This window comes from Vitis vinifera, chromosome 4, assembly GCF_030704535.1.
Source record: "Vitis vinifera cultivar Pinot Noir 40024 chromosome 4, ASM3070453v1".
Taxonomy (NCBI): domain Eukaryota; kingdom Viridiplantae; phylum Streptophyta; class Magnoliopsida; order Vitales; family Vitaceae; genus Vitis; species Vitis vinifera.
This window is the reverse complement of record NC_081808.1, coordinates 23301603-23316958: the sequence shown is the minus strand read 5'-3', so window position 1 is coordinate 23316958 and position 15356 is coordinate 23301603. Positions and strand designations below refer to the sequence as shown.

Below are 15356 nucleotides of genomic sequence, written 5' to 3'. Positions count from 1 at the left end.
ACAGATTTTATGTGGATGGTCCACGTCTCAAAAGCCATTCATAATTGATCCCATTATGATACACAAGGGACCAAAATTTCCTCAGTAGATTCTCTTACTGCTTGTTGGAACCATCTGGTCATAATGTTTTAACTGGTTTCATCAATGGGTTCTCTCAGTGAGATTCTCACATTGGTTGCTGATGGTTGTTGAACTTCATATTTTTACCTTTTGTCTTTGTTGAGCATTGTGTGGTTATAATGAAAACGGAGCTTCCAATTCTTGGGCTCAGATTATGGCATTTGGCCGTATCTGTAGAATCGAGGTTAGTCAAATATTGCTTTATGAACATAATTGAGTAAGATTTCATTAGTCTGATCATGAGAATTGTTCAATCTGGTACAACTGATTTAATGATGAAGAATTGTAGAATGATTGATGTCTTTTTTCAATCTCTCAATGGCATTCTGTTCTGTTCTTGTGTTTGAATTTTGAACTGCTTTGTGCACATAATGAAGAGGGGGAGGATTCAAATAAAGAAGAAGATAAGGCACCATCTGAGGTAATAAAACAAGAACAAGAGTCACTTATTGAAAAGGCCACTGAGGAATGTGAAAAGAAACTGCCAGAAGTTGAAAAATCTGAAACTGCTGTTGAGGAAGCCCTGGTCTCATCTACTGAACAGACACTCCCAGAAGTAGAAAAATCCAAAATCCCAGTGGAAGAACCCCCGGTCACATCTACCGAACAGAAACTCCCAGAAGTTGAAAAATCCAAAACCCCAGTGGAAGAACCCCCGGTCTCATTTACTGAACAGAAACTCCCAGAAGTTGAGAAGTCAAAAACCCCAGTGGAAGAAGCCCCTGTCTCATCCAGTGAAAAAAAGATAGACATTGAAGCAGCAGCAGCAGCAGCAGCAGAGGTGGAACAACCCAAAACAACCGAGGAGAAGAAAAATAAAGCTCAGTTAGGAATGCCAAAGTGTGATAGATGAAGGCTTCTAAGGTTGATTACTCAGTCAAGAAGAAGCACATTTGCCTCCTTTTCCTATATTTTTATTTTATTTTTTATTGTATAACAAAAGAAGACTTGAGGTGGGACTTGTATCTCTTGCTTGTTAAATATCATTTCTCTGTCCGATTTGAGTTTGTTCTATATTTATTGGGTTCATGTAAACATATAAGACTCTTCGACATATTGTGCCGATAGATTATTTTTGTGTATTTTGATATTCACTACGAGACCATTAACGAATGAATGAATCAATTAACTAAATGTAATATGATTGTAATGCTGATCATACTCGATACTTATCGCTATCTAGGGTTGGTAGCTGCAGCTGATACATCGTCATCTTCAGCTGAGGCTGTGCCCACATTTATTATTTCTGCCTCTTTGGAGCTTTTGGAATGTGAGAGTCTGGCCATGCTCTTCATCTCCACCCCTTTTGCCCACAACATGGCGTATAACCCAATTACAATCAGCACCCCTCCTATTATACTGCTACACGCAAATACAAATACAAATACAGATGCCGTGTTACTAACTTCGTATGAATGAAGCAATTATAGATAGAAGGGAGAGCGGAGAGGGGACCTTCCGAGATGCAACTTCTCATCGAGGATTAAGGAACCAAGGATGGCTACAAATACCAGCATGAGAGGGTTGAAGATTGATACAAAAAGAGGACCCCTCTTGCGTATACACCAGGTGATTAGAGTCACCATAAATCCAGACGCCAAAAATCCCTGCATCACCACTATGCACCCCTTGAATTCTTTCTTCTTTCTTTTGGCATTTTGTTTTGAGTTTTTGGGCAAACCGTTGGAAAAGAAAAAGAGTCACGAGGAATGCCCATTTGGGTTAATACTCTCTACATTGGGAAAAAACCTCAGAAATTGGGCTTGGGGTCTGGCCCAATTCAGAAACAGCCCAATCAAATATTGGACCTATTATGCACTAAATGGACTTGGATTGTGAGAGAACAACAATATGAATTAATTCAAGTAGCTTTTCGGATCTATTCTTTACTGAATTTTGTAAAAATAAATTGATAAAAAAATTGAGAGAAAGAAATATTATTTGATACACATTACCGTGTAGGCAACAGTGAGAAGTCTGATGTTCCATCCGAGCTTCCACGTGGACCAATTTCCTTCCATACACGTGGCATACACAATTGCTTGGACCGTTGCAGCAGCACACATTAGAGCAGTGCTAGAGTACTGGTATGGATACCTCTCTCCCATCTTCGCCTGTTCACATTCAAGGGGTGAGATAGGATCAATAAATTTATATGAGGGTACTTTGGGTGCATTGGAGAAAATATGGAGTGGATTATCAACCAGATTGCATAGGAGAAACAACTTGCAACATCCAGTAATGAGCCCAACACATGATTATCCATCATCCGGTGTGATGCTGCCACGTGTTGGTCTTTGTTTAACAGGTGAACTTTGGTTGACCAAATGTTGATCTGTGGTCCTTTGTAGAAGGTGAGGACCATGGCTCCCCCTATGCCCAATAGGGTGCCACCCACCTTAGCCTTCCCTGCCCACGTTCGAATCGCCAACTTCTCCAACCTATTCATTATTCATGCAAGGCTCAGGATTTAGTTCGCATAAACATAAATGGTATGCTAAGAGACACAAGTCAAAATTAATGACCATGGAAACAAGAAGTTTTGTACGTTCTTCTTCTTCTTCTTTTATTTTTATTTATTTTTTATTTTTAATATTTTAAAACATAACATAATAATAATTTTAATATAAAAAATAAAAACTCTTTTACGTGGATTTATTTTATATTCTTAAAACAAATTTAAAATCAAGATGATAAAATCTTTTTAATACTTTAATATTTTTAAATAAATTTTAAAATCATTAACTTTTAATATCAGTCTTTAAACGAGATAGTAGAAATTTTATTCATCAATACATAAAATAGTCTGACTTTTAAAATAGTCAAATTATCATCTTAGAAAATATGCCATGAAATTAAAAATCTAAGACTAAAATTAAGTAAATATGATTTATGTTCAACTTTATTAATACAATTAAAATAAAAAAATAAAAAATAAATACAATTAAAACCAAAAACTTAAAAAGAAAAAAAGAAAATATTCGAATCTCATTGTATTTTTAGCTCTTTTTGAATATTTATATTTTCTATTAATATGATTTAGTGAAGTAAAAATTCATATTTTATTTTTATATTTTTGGTTTTAAATTTTTTGAAAATTTAATTTAATTTAAAAATTTTTAAATTCATTAATATGAAAATATATGGAAAAAAGAACCTTAAATTTTTTAAATTAGTATTATCTTCATCTATTTAATGAGGATAATACTAATTTAAATAGATGAAGATAACACTAATTTAAATAATTTGAGGGTTTATATATATATCTTAATAAATCAAACACATCCCTTTTTTTTTTTTTGATTTTAAAAAAAATTAGTAAATCAAAACCACTTTTCCCAAAACAATTTCTTTATATTTGATTTATCTAGAAATATAATTAAAATTAGTTGCAATCTTACAAAATTTTAAATTATTTAATTTTTATATAAAAGATGAAAAATAAATGAAATTATTTTGAAAATTAAATAGACTTTTGAATTTTGTATTTTTTGTTTTTATTTTTTAGTTTTAAGGAATTATCTAAAGATTTTATTCTTTAAAGGGGTTTCTTTTTAAGAATTATCTAAAGATTTTATTCTTTAAATTATTAGGGGTTTTTTTCAAGATTGAAAGGTAGGATGTTTAGTATATTTCAACTTTGCTTCCTAGCCACACATAGTAAGACGGCTAAAGCATTTCGCTCAAACCAAACCAAAATTTCATGCTATACTTCACATTCATAAGATAAGTCCAAACCAATCTTCACCAAAAATTAGGTTTGCCTACTATCTTCCTATATTCACGTGATAAATTCAAATGAATTTTCCCACCTCTATAAATTTTTTTATAATAATAATAAATGATTGGAAAATAGTGATGGATACGGTCATCTTACCCTAAAGAAATGGCGAAGATGAACGTAACAGCCGGAATGAGGTTAACCATGGCTGCTGAAAAAGTCGGAGATGTTAGAGCCAAACTTTCGAGGTACAAATTCTGACCCAATGCTCCTCTGAAACACAATTTCAACATCAATAATTAATCTCATAAAATTCCAAAATTACGATCATCCCTCTGAAATGATTCATGATTCATACCAAAATGCTTCTCACAAAGGAGTTGACATGAATGAAAGTACGTGTCAAAATGGGAAGATGAGAAATTAAAGACGTTGACAGCTTTTTGCAGGGTCCAACAGAAAAAAGCACAAGGAGTCACACAAAGCCTCATGTGACCATAAAGAGAAGGAGCATTAAATGGAAACCCATATATTGGTATCATATCTTATGTCACCCTTCACCGTCTACTTCATGCAAAGCTTTGGCTTCTGCAACAAGTTCAGAAATGGTAGAAAAAGCGAGCATCTATGAAGATCACATGAACCAATGTATGTAAAGTGATTATTTTCGTTTAATTTTCATACCCAAATAATCCGCATAGAAACCCTTGTAGAGCTATCATCCATGTCAATCTTGGACTGCTCTTCCTGTCAAAAGGAGATGTTCAGAACCAAAAATTGAAGAAGAGGAAGAAGAAGAAGAAGAAGAAGAAGAAGAAGAAGAAGAAGAAGAAGATTATCACCTTTCCAAGATGAAAGCAAGAGGAGATATAAAAGCTGTGGCAAAGATGAATCTATAGGCTACAAGAACCCTGGTGTTCATTCCATCGTTGATAGCCAACTTGTATAAAATATTAACTCCTCCAAAGACTAGTTGCACAGCCACCATTACTATGACTGGTTTCGTCCCATCAACAATGTTGCAGAGCTTCCCACCCATAACCAAGAATCAAGTTGATATTAGAATCCCAAAGAAAAAAAAAGGGTCTATGATAATCTGTCCAGAGAGAAGGGCAGGAGCTTACGGGATGCGTTTCTCCTTTAGTAGGGAGCCCTATTAAGGATTGAGGACTCCTGTCCAGCTTCATCAAAGGCGTACTTCTATGTTTTGGGCCTCCAGTGTTTCCTTTCCTTTGTTACCTGCCCTCATTAAATTTTTTGTGGTAGGTTGTGAAGGTCTTACAGACGTAGAGGATTTGTGTTTGTGGGATTTTTTATTTTAATATTAAGCTCCTTTTCAACGTGAGATGAAAAGGCGGAACGTCAAACAGACTTTATGTGGATGGTCCACATCTCAAAAGCCATTCATAATTGATCCGATTATGATACTACCATGAATTCCTCTAGATCTTTAAATTCACTTTACATCCATCCATGGTAAGCTTACGATCTATCCAAATATAAAAACGTGATTGTTTCTTTTTAAAGAAATGAAATTACGAAAATTTATGCAACTTTTCAAAAAGCCTTTTTTTTCATGATTTTTTGTGCGCAAATATTTGTTTGAAAAATAACTCATTTTTAATATAAATGTCCTTAACTATTTCAAGAATTTACAATATGTTTCAAAATAAAGAGTTATTTTTATAAGAAAATAATGACATTTTTATCAGGTCAAAAAAAAGATAAAGGATTAGATTTCATTTCCTATGACCGTTTAATCAAATAACCTAATATTTTATCACCACCAGATAAAAATATTTTTCATTATATTTTATTACCATCGAATAGAAATCTTTTTCATTATATTTTATTTTATGCACAAATTAATACTTCCTAAATGTTTTAGTACTTACTATCTATGGCTTTTCATGGAGGTCAAATGTTAAAATTTCAGAATCTGAAGCTTACCATCTTCCAAATTGATGAATGTGAAATGGGGTTGCAATCTATGCTGAGAGGTAGATAATCGGATAGTTAACTAGAATGCTAATACTATCCCTCGCGTATGGAAATGAAGATATCGAAAACATATTATTGTATAGTTAAATTAATTTAATGACTTAAATTGACTTCATAAATTAATTTAAGTTATTGAATAGATTAAATATATTTGTTAAAATAACTTAATATCATGATTTAAAGTTAGAAAAATTTTAAGTACTAAGTCAAAATAATTAATTTATTATTACTTAAGTTAAAACCATATTTACAAAAACAATTTGAGATTGATATAAATTAAGTCATTAAGTTATTACATTAGTGAGTGTTTGATAAACTAAATTAATCATTTAAAGTGATTTAATAACTTAATTTAAATTATTAAGTAAATTAAGTATGATAAAATTACTTAATTGATTAAAATTAAAATAACAACTTTAAGTAATAAGTAAAAACAATTAACTTATTCTTAAGTTCATATTTCGATTTACTTTTTATTTTATTTATTTTAAAATTTTTTTAACTACCATTTGCCCTAATTACCTCCACAATCTTTTTTACTATTTCATAACTTTTACTGTTACTAAATTTTATTTGTCCTAATTATAATTTATGAGGATAAAAATGATAATTTGATGATTTAAAATAAATTTTAAGTTAATAATTTAAGTATAATTTAACTTAAAGTCAATTTGAGTCATTAGTTAATAAATATTAAGTTTTACCAATCACTTCCTTACTTTAAATGATTAAGTTGATTTATCAAATATCCTTAATTTTAAGATCTTTAATTAATTAGAACTTTGATATTTGGCATAAAATCATAAGCTGCTAGGCAATGGCCATCACTATCTATGGTGGGTGGTAGCCGTGGTCGATACATCACTGGCATCATCTTTAGCTGGGGCTGTGCTCACATTAATTGTTTCTGCCTCTCTTTCGAAGAGTTTGGAAGGTTTACTCTCTCGAATCTCTTCATCTCCACCCATTTTCCCCGCAACATGGCATACAATCCGATTATTATCAGCATCCCTCATACAATACTGTTACACGCAAATACAAATACCATGTTAGTACAAATTTATTAATTATGTTTTTGAATATATTTTCTATTTTTCTATTTTTCAAAATAAAAACTTCTAGACAAAGTATATGAATTTATATACAAAAAATAGGTATATTAAGTATGTATTTGAAAACATTTTCTAAAATTTAAGGCACTAAAAGATTTTAACTTCCTCAAAATTTTAAAATATTTTTAAGAACACAAAATAATTAAATTTTCTACTTTGTACGCAATGATTTGTATGTAACTTGCATGGTTTATTGAAGCCAAAATGGGTGGAAAGTGAGATGCATGTTTTTAGCATTAACTGACTTGTTAGTTTAGTTTTAAAGGAGGCAGTTAGTCATATGGTTTTATTAGTTTAGGATTAATTTTGTAATTTTCTCTGGAGACACTTTTCTATCAGATTTTCTTGGCTTCCAAACATGGTTTTCACCTGTGAAGATTGTGCTATGCAAAGCTAACTTTAGCTGATATATGGAGAATCATTCGTACGCATCCAAGGATGGAGAAAGAGTGCATTTGTTTGTAATGATTTCAATCTTACTTCTCTAGATCTGAGGTTTTATTACCTTGAGATAGCATATAAAGAGTAGTTCTCATTTGAAATTCAATTGACTAATGAAAGAAAATTGGTCTTCATAAGTAGTCCCTATGGAGATGATCGAGCTACTACACTAGCTATTAGATCTTTTTGATTTCAAATAAAACATGTGAGAGTTCTTTTGAACTTAGAGCAAATAATATCTAAACTGGACCTTTTAGATAAACAATATCTATATGGTTGAGAACATGTTATTTATATAGAAATTTATAATCTAAATTAGTCGTTTAAATCAATTTGTACGAAAGAAATAAGCAGATTGAAGGGAAGGGGACCTTCAGGATGCAACTTCTCATTGATGGTGATGGAACCAAGGAGTGCCACAAATACTTGCACGAGAGGGGTTGAGGATTGATACAAAAAAGAACCTCTTTCACATACACCAGGTGGCTAGGGTCACCTTTATCATCACTATTCAACCTTTTTAACACGGTGATTATCCATGGTCTAATGGGATTTAAAACTTGAATTCTTTCTTTTAGTGTTTTCTTTGAGTTGGGGAAAATGATTGAAAAGGAAAATGAATTAGGAGGAATGTCCATTTGGGTTATACTCTTTAGAAAATTTTATGTGAGAGTGTCGCAAATATATATATTTGGATTTTGAGAGAAAAGTAGTCTTTTCTTATATATCTTATAATGGTATATGAATTCAGTAAATTTTTTAATAAAATTATAGTATATGTTATTTAATGTTTAAAAATAAATTTATGTTGTAAGTAGTAAAAATATCCTCTTTCAAGGTCTCCAAGAACTTAGGAGATAGTGGATTGCTTTTCTTTTCACTTTAAGAGAGTGTTAGGTATGGGAACGAAAAATGAGAATGAATATTTTATTTCTATTCTTATTTTTTCTTGAATATTAATAAACTTAGTGATTTCAATTCTTATGTTTGGATGCATATAAGTGAAATGATAATTTGTTTCTATTTCAATGTTAAGTAAAAATGAAAATAAAAATGAAAAAAAGAAATAAATTAGGGTTTTCTGAATAGAGGAGACAAGAAGAAAATCTAATTTATACCTAGAATTATTAATTGTAAAAGGACTCTTTCACCTTTAATGAGTTTAAGTAATTAATTAATTAATTACTTTTAATTTACTATTTTGCCCCTCGAGTAAATTTTGGGGTGTTACACAAGTCGCACGAGTTACTTTACCAACTTAATCTGGGTGGGAACAATAGCTCCAGGAGAAAGACGATTACCATCTCTGGATGAGGTTCCTAAGTCTACGTCTCCTAGTCCTGAACCCCTGAAGCTTTTCGAGCCGTCAAGTTGGGCCGTTTTCTTCATCTCCTTTCCTTTTCCCCATAGCACAACATACAGTCCAATTATGATTAGTACTGCTCCTATTACGCTGTTACATGCAAATATTAGATCAAAATATAATTAAAAGGGAAATTTGAAGGTAAAACGGAGTAGTTAATTTTGATGATTCAGACCTTCCCAAATGTAGCTTCTCATCGAGTAATAGCGATGAAGCTACTGCAACCATTATAGGCATTAATGGAAAGAAAGAAGATACAAATATTGGGCCTCTCACCATTGAAACCCAGGCCATTAGTGAAACCATTACTCCAGTGCCAACAACTGCCTGCAATTCAACAATGAGTAATACTGGTTACAACCCAGATAGAGAAAGATGATACCATATGAATCATAAGTATAGAAATAATATTGTTGATGAAGAAGCATATCAAATTTATCTTGTTTTTCATGATTGGATTATTCATGTTAAAGATATCTATAGAAAAATATTTGAAAAATAAAACTCCAATTACCGTATAAATAACAGTGAGAAGTCTAATGTTCCAACCAAGCCTCCACTCTGACCAATCCCTCTCCCTAGACATGGCATAGACTGCACACTGTACTCCTGCACAAGCACACATAAGAAAAGTGCCAGAATATAGTGGGTACACCTTACTCATCCTTGCCTGTGGGAGCCACAAGAAAACAGTATACATTTCTTAGTTGGTGAAGGATATAAAATTTAAATGTTTAAAGATTTAGAGATAAAAAGATTAAGTGGAATGTTTGGTAAAATTTAATATTTAACGATTTAAATTGATTTTAATATAAATTATATTTAAGTTCTTAATTTAAAACCTATTGTTTAATTCTTGTTTTAAACATTAAGGTTGTTTTGATGAAGTTAACTTAAAATTTATTCTAAATTATCAAATTGACTTATTGATCCTCATAAATTATAATTAAGATAAAGAAGATCGAATAACAGAGGAGGTTGTGGAGTAACAAGGGAAATCAAGGTGATAGTTAGGATAAATAAGGTAAAAAGGTAAAATAAAGGTGTAAATTTAAAAATAAATTAATTATTTTTACTTACTATTTAAAGTTGTTTTTGATTTTAAGTCATACTATTAAATTATTTTACTATACTTAATTTACTTAATAATTTAAATTAATTAAGTTATTAAATTAATTTATCAAACACATGCATGTAATCATCACCTGAATTATCAACCAAATTGCAGCTGACAAACTACTAGCTGCAGCCATTATGGCACCCAATCCTTGATTACGAGAGGTATGTTGTGATGCTGCTACCTTACCACCATCACTTAGCAAGTTGATGTGTGTTGTCCAAATCTTGAGTTCTATTCCGTTGTAGAATGTGAGAACCATGGCCCCACTTATGCTCAATATCACACCCGACACTTTTGCTTTCCCCCCGCTTGTTTGAATTGCCAACTTCTCCACCCTATAGATATTATGGTTAGGGTTTATGATTTAATCCTAGCTAGATAAATAACATGAATTTTTTGTACTCCAAACTCAAAGTTTCAAGTTATTGATGACCAATAAAATGAGAGGAAATGTTGTTAGGATTGCACCATGGGAGAGGCTTTCAATTCCAAAATTTTGTTTGATGGATTCTAGGGAATTATATTAATTGAAATGAACATTTTTGTAATTACATTTGGTTGGTTGGATAAATAAGGATTTCGAATACCATATCCCACCAAAAGGTAAGCATATCACCAAAGGTAAGCATATCATTTTCAATAAGATATAAGATTTTTAAATATTATATTTGATAAAATATTTAATACTTTCATAAAAAATCAATTGGATAGAATATAATCTAAAATATCATATTCCACTAAATAGGTAAGGTATCATTTTCAGTAAGATAAAAGATTTTTAAATATTAGATCCAATAAAATATGTAATACTATCATAAAAATTAATAAAAAAATATATTGCCTTTTTTGTATGAACAGTTGTATTATATGCCATTATTTTCTATTAAAAAGAATGAAACCTTTCTCATGTTTAGTATTATTGGGAAATTGCTCTACACTTTTTAATAATTTTTAATTCTTTATTGATAATATTCATGGTTATTTTAAAATTTATAAACAGAAAATATTACATTATGTTGATAAATATATAAAATAATATGTATATATTGGACATTATATTAAACAATAAATATATTAGTATTATTTTAGGATATATTTTACATACTTTCCTAGTTCCTTTTTTTTTTTAGCAACAAATTTAATTTTTTTTAATTAATGAAAATTTGTTGTTTTGTAAAATGAGTAATATAAAAAATAAAGAAAATAGGTGAGAGAATAAATTCATGATTCATGTGATATATATCATATCTCAATTTAGAATTATCATATGAGAGAAGATTTGAAAAAGAACATGATAGTATTTTTTTTGTTTATATAATATATCTTACAATTTATATTATTTTAGACATGTTTGGTGGAACATAAGATATAATAAGTGATATGATGTGATAAATTATTCTATCTATCTATTATCAATCAAACATAGGATAAGATACATATATTATCACATCTCTTATCTTTATCATATTATATCCAATTAATAAACATGCCATAATGATTTATATCATCTTATCCGACAAAGTTAACTAGTAAAACTTCACTTTTTTTTTTTTTCATGTTCGGACTTATGTTTCGTACAATAGCTCATAATCTCTTATTCTACCTCATTTTTGAAAAACTAACTGATAAATAAAAATATTACCTCATGATAATGGCAAGGATAAATGTCATAGCTGGAACAAGATTAGCTATTGCTGATACATATGTTGCAGATGTTAAAGCCAAGCTCTCCGCAAAGAGATTTTGCCCTAATGATCCTCTAAATCAAAGTTTAAATAAGAAATTATAGTGAAACATATTCAAGACATGGTTGGTTGGTTAGATATAATATGTGATAAAATAAAATGTGAAATAATAATATGTCCCACCATTTCATGTTTGGTTGATAATAATATATGATAAATTGACATCACTAATCATATCTCATCTTCAACAAATTAACGTCGAATAGGGTAACTAATCATATCTCATCTTCAACAAATTAACGTCGAATAGGGTAAGTAGTAAGATGCTGGATACCATATCCTATAAATTATAAATTTCCTTTTCTTATTCATTTTTTTTTTCATATTGTTTTGTCAATTTTTTATATTACTCGTTTCTTAAAATAAAAATTTTTGATTAAAAAATAAATTTATAATTAAAAAAACTAAAAAGATATGTATAAATTAAAATAATATTAATATAGGTATTATTTCACATGATATTTAATATATATAAATTGTTTTAAATATTTAACAACATAATGTAACATTTTTTAAATTTATAAGTTTTAAATATTTTAATCATAAATATTATTCATAAAGAAATAAAAAAATTACTTAGTAAATTATAAATTATAGAGTTAACTTTTAAATAATACTAAACATATTTGATATTTTTTAATCACAAATATTGGGATGTAACATAATTTTTATTTTAAACAAATTATCCAACAATGAAAAACAATATGTTCTTTATTTATTTATTTATTTTTAAATAAACTATATATAAGTATGATATTATATATTTTATTGAATACACTATCTTAAAATATTATGTTTATTTAATATAATATCTAAGAATATTATATTTGTTGGAAACAATATCTTAGCATTTATATATTTATCCCACCATATACATATTCTTTCCTATATAATAAACCAGCTTAAATACTTTGTACATGTCATAAGGAGTGAAAGATATTATTTACTCATAATACATGTCATAATTAGACATATGAAAGAAAAAGAATAATATTATTTCTTGGTAAGTTCTTTAAGGTTTTGTTAGATTATTGGAAACTTTGAGGGAAAATGTGAGGAAAAGAAAAATAAAAAGAAAGAAAAAATAAAAAAAAGATAAAAAATAGGTTTAAGTTAATAAATTATTTTTAGATCCTTTTTCAACTTCATTCTACTTATTTCCTTATAATATATAAATATTCAATAATTTAAAAATATATATATTTTTAATTAATTTTAATTATATTTGATTTTCCTTTTTATTTCTCATAATAAAACCAAATATGAAAACTATTTTCTAAAACATTTTTTTTTCTTTTCTTAGCACTTTTTGGGACCAAACTTAGTTCAAGGTGATGTTTGTTTTTTTTGGTTTTTTGTTAAAAGTAATTTGTTTTCAGAATTTAGGTTGTTTGTTTTTCTACTTTTTCATAACTTATTATAAACTTTTCACTAAATAAAAAAAACCAAAATATGTAGTTTTTTCTGAATATAAAAAATAACATATTGGTTTTTCTTTATTTTTTAATATTTAATAAAAATAAAATACTATAAAAACAAACAACATAATATGTAACACTATTAAGTATTAAGGTTCTATTTAGAATCAAGTAAAAAAACAAACACCACCTAAGTTTTTAGGAAAATCAATCTCTATAAAGTCCTCACCAAACAAAAACAAAAAGGGAAAATTAATGGTTCATCAGTTCTTACCCAAACAGGCCACAGAAAAACCCCTGGAAGAAGACCATCCATGTCATTCTTGGTCTACTATTCCTGTTCCAATTAAATAAAAAATATCTACTATAAATATATATATATATACATACATACATACATACATACATGTATACCTCTCTCTATGTGTATAAGGGTATTTTTCTGGTCACACTGAACCAATCAAACAATCAAATGCCCAGAAATTTTAAAATAAAATATGAATTTTTGTCACATAATTTCATGTAGCAATCTCTCATGTAATAAAAATCCAATCACCATTTGGAAGTATTTTTCCCTTTTTTCTTTCAACATTTTCTCTGCAACCAAACAGAATATAAAAAGTTAACCTACAGATATCCAATTATCGCTTTAGTGAAGACATGGCATGTTACAAGGAAAGAAAGGGAAAACCCGCATTACCCATCAAACAGAAACAAATAATAAGATATACCATTCAAGGATCAAAGCAAGAGGAGCCATAGCAGCTGCAGCAAAGATATATCTGTAAGCCACCATAATCATGGTGTTCATGCCATCATTCTTAGCCAGTTTGTAGAAAATATTAATTCCTGAGATCGTTGCCTGAACCAAGACCATCACTGTGGCTGGCATTAGACTTTCAACAACGTGGCTCAACTTCCCACCCATTTGCAAGTGCTCTCTAGTATAGCTGTGGCAGCCTCTTCAGAATAACTCTTGCTATTTATAATCACTGAGAAAAAAAGGGTATCCATCCACTTTCCCTACTTAGAGGAATCCTCCGTTGCTGTTTCCTGAATTCCGATCTTACATCATTCTCAAAATCCAGCATGATTTGAGTAGATTTAGAGAAATAGGATAATAAATTATAACACATGCATGTATGTATACTTTCGAATGGTAATTGGCTTTGTATCATATTCTTTTATATTAACCTATACGTGTATTTTTTTTTAATCATTTTTAAGGTTATATCTTTTTATGTTGGGTTTTGAGGTATAAAATGGAAAATAAAAATAAAGTCATAATTTTAAAATAAAAATTAAAAAAGGGAAATAATTCATCTTTATATAGTATATAAAGCATTAAAGGAAAAAAAATAAAATAAAAAAGAAATGATTTCTATATGTAAAATATTACTAATATGAATAATCATGTTAATAACAACCATAACAGTAAATATAAATTAATAAGAATAATATTAGTACTATAAATAATATGAATAATATGGTATTAATATTAATAGTAATATATATATATATATATATATATATATATATATATATATATATATGTTCTTATTGAGCTTATAAAAGAATTTTTTAATAAACAATGCAAACCTTAAGGAATATAAAATGTTATCACATGAATTTCCTATTATGGGATTTTCTTCGTGAATACCACAAGGTTGTTGCGTGAACAAATGATTGAGGAATAACATTGCTCACTTGTTGTATATATATCTCAAAGCTTCTTGTTTATGGGCTTTTTAATGATTAAGGAATGGCATAGCTAACTTGTATATACCTAAAAGCTTGTTGTATACAACTTCTTAATGATTGAGGAAGGGCACTACGGACTTCCTCTATATATAACTTAATTTACTCTTGTTAGATTTTTATTTTATTTTATTTTTTTTAAATGTGGCCCACATGGTTTATTTTATTATTAATTATCTTTTATTTAATTTACAAGATAATTATGATGAGCTTATTTTATTATTAATTATTTTCATTTAAGTTAAAAAATAATTATGGTAAATGATATTAAGTGTTAAAATCCTATTGTTAGAAAAGGATATGTTTTTTAAATAATCATTCACATAGATGGAAGACCCGTAGATTTGGTCATCTCTTTACCTAATATATATACAGTTTTCTCTCCATAAAAAAATGTACGTCAAACTAAAGGGGTTAAGAGAGAAACCAAGTATTCTCTAATTTGTTCTTCTCAGTAAAGAATTTCTCTTTAAGATCAATGTCATGAATTAAGGTATGTTTTATTGATTATTTACTTTATCTATCAAAATCACAAAGTTCTATGATTTGGGAATTAG

At 28.9% G+C, this 15356-nt stretch overlaps 2 protein-coding genes across 2 annotated transcripts; both read right to left on the bottom strand.

Moving 5' to 3' along the window:
* Positions 1 to 340: 340 nt before the first annotated feature.
* On the bottom strand, positions 341 to 4989 carry LOC104879188 (WAT1-related protein At1g68170). The gene is made up of 8 exons (XM_059736520.1): positions 4684 to 4989; positions 4526 to 4588; positions 3998 to 4114; positions 2316 to 2561; positions 2076 to 2238; positions 1576 to 1727; positions 1283 to 1479; positions 341 to 842 (listed from the first exon to the last, which is right to left on the bottom strand). Exons 1-7 carry the CDS (start codon positions 4878 to 4880, stop codon positions 1296 to 1298), a joined length of 1122 nt encoding a protein of 373 aa, XP_059592503.1. The 5' UTR covers positions 4881 to 4989; the 3' UTR covers positions 341 to 842; positions 1283 to 1295.
* Positions 4990 to 6669: 1680 nt separating this feature from the next.
* LOC100255679 (WAT1-related protein At1g68170-like) lies at positions 6670 to 13969 on the bottom strand. The gene is made up of 8 exons (XM_010651168.3): positions 13773 to 13969; positions 13316 to 13378; positions 11521 to 11637; positions 9964 to 10213; positions 9273 to 9428; positions 8934 to 9085; positions 8650 to 8848; positions 6670 to 6864 (listed from the first exon to the last, which is right to left on the bottom strand). The coding sequence occupies exons 1-8, from the start codon at positions 13967 to 13969 to the stop codon at positions 6670 to 6672; spliced, it is 1329 nt and encodes a 442-aa protein (XP_010649470.3).
* Positions 13970 to 15356: the final 1387 nt, after the last annotated feature.